At 43.1% G+C, this 6,000-nt stretch overlaps 1 protein-coding gene across 2 annotated transcripts in view; it reads right to left on the bottom strand.

The window, feature by feature from the left end:
* The window catches only part of POFUT3 (protein O-fucosyltransferase 3), a 71,301-nt gene extending 65,620 nt beyond the window's left edge, over positions 1-5,681 (bottom strand). The window contains exon 1 of one of the 2 annotated variants that reach the window (XM_025933127.2): positions 5,455-5,681. In XM_025933127.2, the coding sequence (XP_025788912.1) occupies positions 5,455-5,535 (81 nt within the window). In that variant the 5' untranslated portion in view covers positions 5,536-5,681. Of the gene's footprint in view, positions 1-4,066; positions 4,277-5,454 lie in introns of those variants that run through there. The other variant, XM_086703398.1, reaches the window with a different exon arrangement.
* Positions 5,682-6,000: the final 319 nt, after the last annotated feature.

A 6,000-nucleotide genomic window follows, 5' to 3' on the forward strand; every position in this document is an offset into this window, starting at 1 on the left:
AGGGCTACATTCTTCTCTGGAAGCTCTAGAGAATCCATTTTCTTACTTTCCTATCTTTTAGAGCTACCCACCATTCTTGACTCGTGGCCCCTTCTCCATCTTCAAAGCCAGCAATGTTGCCTCTCACTCTTAGTCTATTGTCACATCTATGTCTGACCAGGGAAGACTCTTAGCTTTTAAGGACTCATGAGATTGCACTGGGCTCACACTGATAATTCTGGATAATCTCATCTCAGTGTGTCACCTTAAACCATTTACATTTACATTTCCACAAGTTCCAGAGATTAGGGTGTGGACAAAGCCTCCGAACTATCTACCAACAAGGATGTTTAACTCCACTGAGCACACGCCAGGCATATTTCTCTATTCCATAGGCATCTATAGAATCCAGAAATAGTTTTATCTCTTTTTTTTTTTTTTTAATAGTTTTATGTCTTAATGACACCCATGAAAATCAGGGCTATTACTTGGCTATTGTTAGAGATAACATTCTAGGGAAAATTAGTTGTAAATTAACAATCAGTTTCTTTTTGGTACAATTAAAGGAGTAATAACACGGGTCTTACATTTCTAATAATTTCCACTGTGCTATCAGGTGAAGTATACAGTGAGTCCTGGGCTCCCTTCCATGTAAAACTATGTTTATTTATTGATTTCAGGACAGTGTGGGTCACTGGATAGCTAGGACATCAGTAACAGGAATCTGGAGGGCAGGGTGGACAGAGTGGAAACAGGAAAGCAGTTGTTCTCCAAAAATGCTGCCTCATCATCACATTTTAAGGGTAGATATTGATACAGTGTTATAAAAAATGTGTTAGAGAAAGCAGTATAAAAGTACGAATTGGGGGGCGCCTGGGTGGCGCAGTCGGTTAAGCGTCCGACTTCAGCCAGGTCACGATCTCGCGCTCCGTGAGTTCGAGCCCCGCGTCGGGCTCTGGGCTGATGGCTCAGAGCCTGGAGCCTGTTTCCGATTCTGTGTCTCCCTCTCTCTCTGCCCCTCCCCCGTTCATGCTCTGTCTCTCTCTGTCCCAAAAATAAATAAACGTTGAAAAAAAAAATTTTTTTAAAAAAAAAGTACGAATTGGTCTGTGTCACATATAACTGAAACATTAGCAGTTGAACTATGCAACAAATCAGTCAGTAAAAGGAAGGCACGCTTTTACGTATTAACTCCTTCACCAAGCAACAGCGGACATCTGTGTGGCCCAGCCCCGACTCTCAGCAGCCCAGGTGGTGCCTTCTTTCTTGCTTGCGGCCCTAGTGTCAGAAAAGGGCCACGGCCTGATGATAGAGTCTGCAGCTCGCTGGTGAGGGTCTGTAACATTCACTCGATTCCCTGAGAGAGGCCAAGGCCAAAAAAAAAATGTCAAAAACCACTGAGTGACAGCCAAGTAGCACTCCAAAAAAAGTAAGAAATTATACTGGCTTGAAAAAATCATGGATCACTTGTGACACCAAAGTCAGCATTATGACAGTAAGATGATCGCTAAAAACTAAAGAAAAGTCTAGCCCCTGCCAACAACTTTGTCAGCATTTTCATGATAACTTAAGGTTGTGGCTATTCCCCAGCACCTTGATGGAGTGGAGTTGACTTGTAGCCACAAAATCTGTATCTCTTCACCAGACCTTCCCCCTGCAAATGTACAACCAACAACTTTAAAAAGAAGCTTTTAGAAAGCCATGGATAAAACTTCAAAGACAAATTTTGTTCTAAATTTCTGATCAATGTCTATTATGTGAGGTGTAAGTTCATTTCCAAAGAATAGGGATTGCTTTAGGGAGAGATTCTTCTGCCAAATAGTTTTTGTTGTTGTTGTTTGTTTTTTCTTTTTTAAGTTTATTTATTTATTTTGAGAGAGACAGAGACAGCACAAGTCGGGGAGGCACAGACAGAGAGGGGGACAGAGGATCCAAAGCGGGTTCTGTGCTGACAGCAGAGAGCCCAACACAGGGCTCGAACTCGCCAACCGCGAGGTCATGACCTAAGCCAAAGTGGGACACTTAACCGATTGAGCCACCTGGGCACCCCTTTCTGCCAAATAGCTTTTAAAAAAACATTAAGCCTCAGACATCACCACTAAGTGGTAAGACATATGAAGGACAGAGAAATATATTAAATAAAACTATGAGTAAAATCAGCCAAATCTAAAATCTGGGAAATTCCAAAGTATCAATGAGACAGTATTTTCAAAAGCCCGTGACATGGAATAGAAGGTGGGACAGAGGAAACTTTCATAGTAGAAAAAACAAAACCCCACAATTGGAGACACGCCAGCTAAATGTGATATATGGGATTTGTGTATTCCAGATTCTAACCATCCCATTATAAAAGACTTCTTTGAGATAACTGGGAAAGTCTTAACACGGCCTAGGATATGAGTGGTGCTGATTACTTACTGCTAACTTTGTTGGGTGTGGCAATAATTTGGTTATACTATACTATACTTCTAAAAGTTCCCATCTGTTAGAGAATCATATTAAAGTAAATCCAGGTAAAATAATATGAAGTCCTGGATTTGTTCTAAACTACTCCAAATGTATTCATGAATTATTATACAACCAAAAAGTAAATAAAGTTCAAACACTAAAGATACATATACACCCAAAGAATTTACATGTACTGTCTACAAAATACAGTAAAGTGTGAGTAGAAAACAATGTCTCAGATGAACGATTTCCTCTAGGGGACCACGGTACTTTAGCTTAACTGAAGATCTGCATAACATTTTCAGGGTTACGTTATTTATTAATTATGTCATAAGATTTGTTATGGCCTAAACTGTAACCTGCCCCCCAAATTCATACACTGCCGTCCTAACTCCCATTACCTCAGAATATGACTGAGTTAGGGGACAGGGTCTTTAAAGAGGTAATTAAGTTAACAGGAGGCCATCAAGGTGGACCCAACAGGTGGTCATCAAGTGTGACTGGTATCCTTATAAAAAGAGGGTATTAGGACACATAAAGGTGAAGAAGGCAGACGACGTGAAGACACAGGGAAAAGACAGCCATCCACAAGTCCCGAGGAGAGAGACCTCAGAAGAAACAACCCTGCTTGCTGACAGCTTGATCTTGGACTCTCGGCCTCCAGAATTGTAAGAAAATACATTTCTGTTGTTTAAGCCACTCAGTCTGTGGTACTTTATGATGGCAGTCCTGGCATGATTTTTTTTTTTTTTTTTAATTTATCCTTCTTTTACCCTCCCTACATGGCAACAAACCACTAGAAATACGAATGGTCCTAAATGTGTGGGCATTATATCTTCTCGTGCACAGTGTTTAAGAAAAAATAGCACCTCTGAAACTCTGAACACTAAAGCATTTATTTTATTAAATTTTTTTAATGTTTATTTATGTTTAAAAGAGTGCAAGAGACAGCGGGGGAGGGGTAGAGAGAGAGGGAGACACAGAATCCGAAGCAGGCTCCAGGCTCCAAGCTATTAGCACAGAGCCCAATGCGGGGCTCGAACTCACAAACTGCAAGATCGTGACCTGGGCCGAAGTCCGACACTTAAGTGACTGAGCCACCCAGGCACCCCTAACACTGAAGCATTTAATATACCCATGTGGACAGGGAAACAGCCCAAACCACACTATTGGTGGCAAACCGAAATCAAGATCCAGACAAGGGTTCAGCTCCAGTAATCATACAACCTCTCATACTCTGGAAGCTTAGAAACGACAGCCATACCCAAAACATGGCTATTTCTTCTGACATCAAAAGAAATGCTCTCAGCTTAGACGCAGCCGTCCCTCGTAACTGAAAAACAGTGCCAAAATAATTGTCTACTAAGATCAAAGCTCTCATAACATCCACAGAAAGAAGTAGAGAACCCCAGTTCCTCCTGCACAGGGAGGTCCTGGACACCCACAGGACAGACAAGCAGGAAGGCAAGTATTTCTTCTGACCAGAGTCCCAATCTGGCAGTAGAAGGTGGTAGAATCCAGCACCAGACTGTCTGCCACAGTGCTTTTATACGCAAATCTCATTCAATCTTAATCAAGAAGGAAGATCACCGAGAGTGAAAAAGCCCAGAGAACACCTATCTTTCCGTCAGCCCCACACCTGAACTGCTCACGTCCACAAATCATCTTTAAAAGTCCTTTGGATTTCTGGGGCGCCTGGGTGGCTCAGTCCATTAAGCATCCAAATTTGGCTCAGGTTATGATCTCACAGTCCGTGTGTTTGAGTCTGCATCGGGCTCTGTGCTGACAACTCAGAGCCTGGAGCTTGCTTCGGATTCTGTGTCTCCTCTCTGCCCCTGCCCCACTCATGCTGTCTCTGAAAAATAAATAAATGTTAAAAAAATAAAAAAATAAATAAAAGTCCTTTGGATTTCAAAATGGATAGCTGGTGCTTGAACGGGTCCAAAATATATCTGAACTCCTATCTATATTCTTCCTATAATGGTGTAATTTTTATTCTAATTTGAAACCAGCAAATGAAGTTCAGAATCACCGACTAAACGAAATAAATCGGAAGACTAAAAACTGGTGTTCAAACACCCACATTCAGTGCTTGGTCTAGTAGCTTATGTCAAGAATGACAAATGTATTGGGCAACTGGGCGGCTCAGCCGGTTAAGCGTCTGACTTTGGCTCAGGTCACGATCTCACGGTTCGTGGGTTCGAGCCCCGCATCGGGCTCTGTGCTGAGAGCTCAGAGCCTGGAGCCTGCTTTGGATTCTGTCTCCTTCTCTCTGCCCTTGCCCCACTTGTGCTCTGTGTCTCAACAATAAATTAAAAAAAAAAAAAAAGAATGACAAGTGTATTAATGTGGATGTTTTGTTTAATTTTTTTTTTAATGTTTATTTATTTTTGACAGAGACAGAGACAGAATGCGAGGGGGTTAGGGGCAGAGAGAGAGGGAGACACAGAAGCAGAAGCAGGCTCCAGGCTCTGAGCTGTCAGCACAGAGCCCAACGCGGGGCTCGAACTCACGAGCTGTGAGATCATGACCTGAGCCGAAGTCGGACACTCAACCGACTGAGCCACCCAGGCGCCCCTAATGTGGATGTTTGTGTTCTGCAGAATAGACCATCTTAATCTCAGAATAATCATGGTTTCTTCAAGAATGCCACCTTTCAGAATTCATCGTAATAGTGGACTTGGAGAGGCCCATCCAAATTTGACCCAGTAAGACAGACTGAGCTCTGCTTTCTGTTCTTCTAGCACCAGAACCCTCCAGGAGTCACAAATTGATCCCCCCATCTCACTGGTTTTGTTTCTATCTGATACACCCACTCACTAAAACCTCAGTTTCAGCTACTAAAAAAAAAAAAAAAAAAAAAAAAAAAAAAAAAAAAAAAGAGTATTTTCCCTGCCTGAGACAGAAAACCCCCGATCCTGAGAAATTAAGCAAAAAGCAAAGTACTTGGAGAAAATGCAGTGGGTTGAAGGGGGAAAGGGTGGAAAGGCTCAGGGCTCAACACGAAGCAGCCCAAATTCTTGCTACCTGGAGTGTGACAAGCAGAAAGACAGAGGCTGTGATGCAGAGGCAAGATGCCAAAAGCTGCCTCCTCTGAATCCACGCCATGCTGCCCGGCCCTGGGTGACTGACAGAGGGCCGGCCTGGCTACCAGGTGTTCTCGAGTCGGCCCACAGCCCAAGACAACTTCACGTGAAGGAACCATCTGGGTGCCGATGTCTTCCACTGCCATTCCTGCTGGGACCCGGTCGCCATGAAGGGCTGGGATCCGAGGTTCCGCGTGGGCCTGGCTTGGCATCGAGAGGAAACAGCATGCAGTCTTCTTAAACTATCATCAGAGCAGCTGGAGATTTCTTCAGACCAGAAGGCATCCAAAAAGTCTGTAACAAACGAATAATCTTTTAGCCATGGTACAGAATATTTAATAAACATAGTCTTTCAGGGCTGTCAGGTAGAAACCCAAGGCTTTAAAACGAAAAGGAACCTTTGAGATCATGTAGTCCTCACTCCTAGATAAGGAAACCAAGATCAGAGAGAGGAAGTGACCTGGTCAAGGTCACAGAGCCCATCAGA

This window comes from Puma concolor, chromosome B1 (genome assembly GCF_028749965.1).
Source record: "Puma concolor isolate L17-30 chromosome B1, mPumCon1.1.hap2, whole genome shotgun sequence".
NCBI classification, from domain to species: Eukaryota; Metazoa; Chordata; class Mammalia; order Carnivora; family Felidae; genus Puma; species Puma concolor.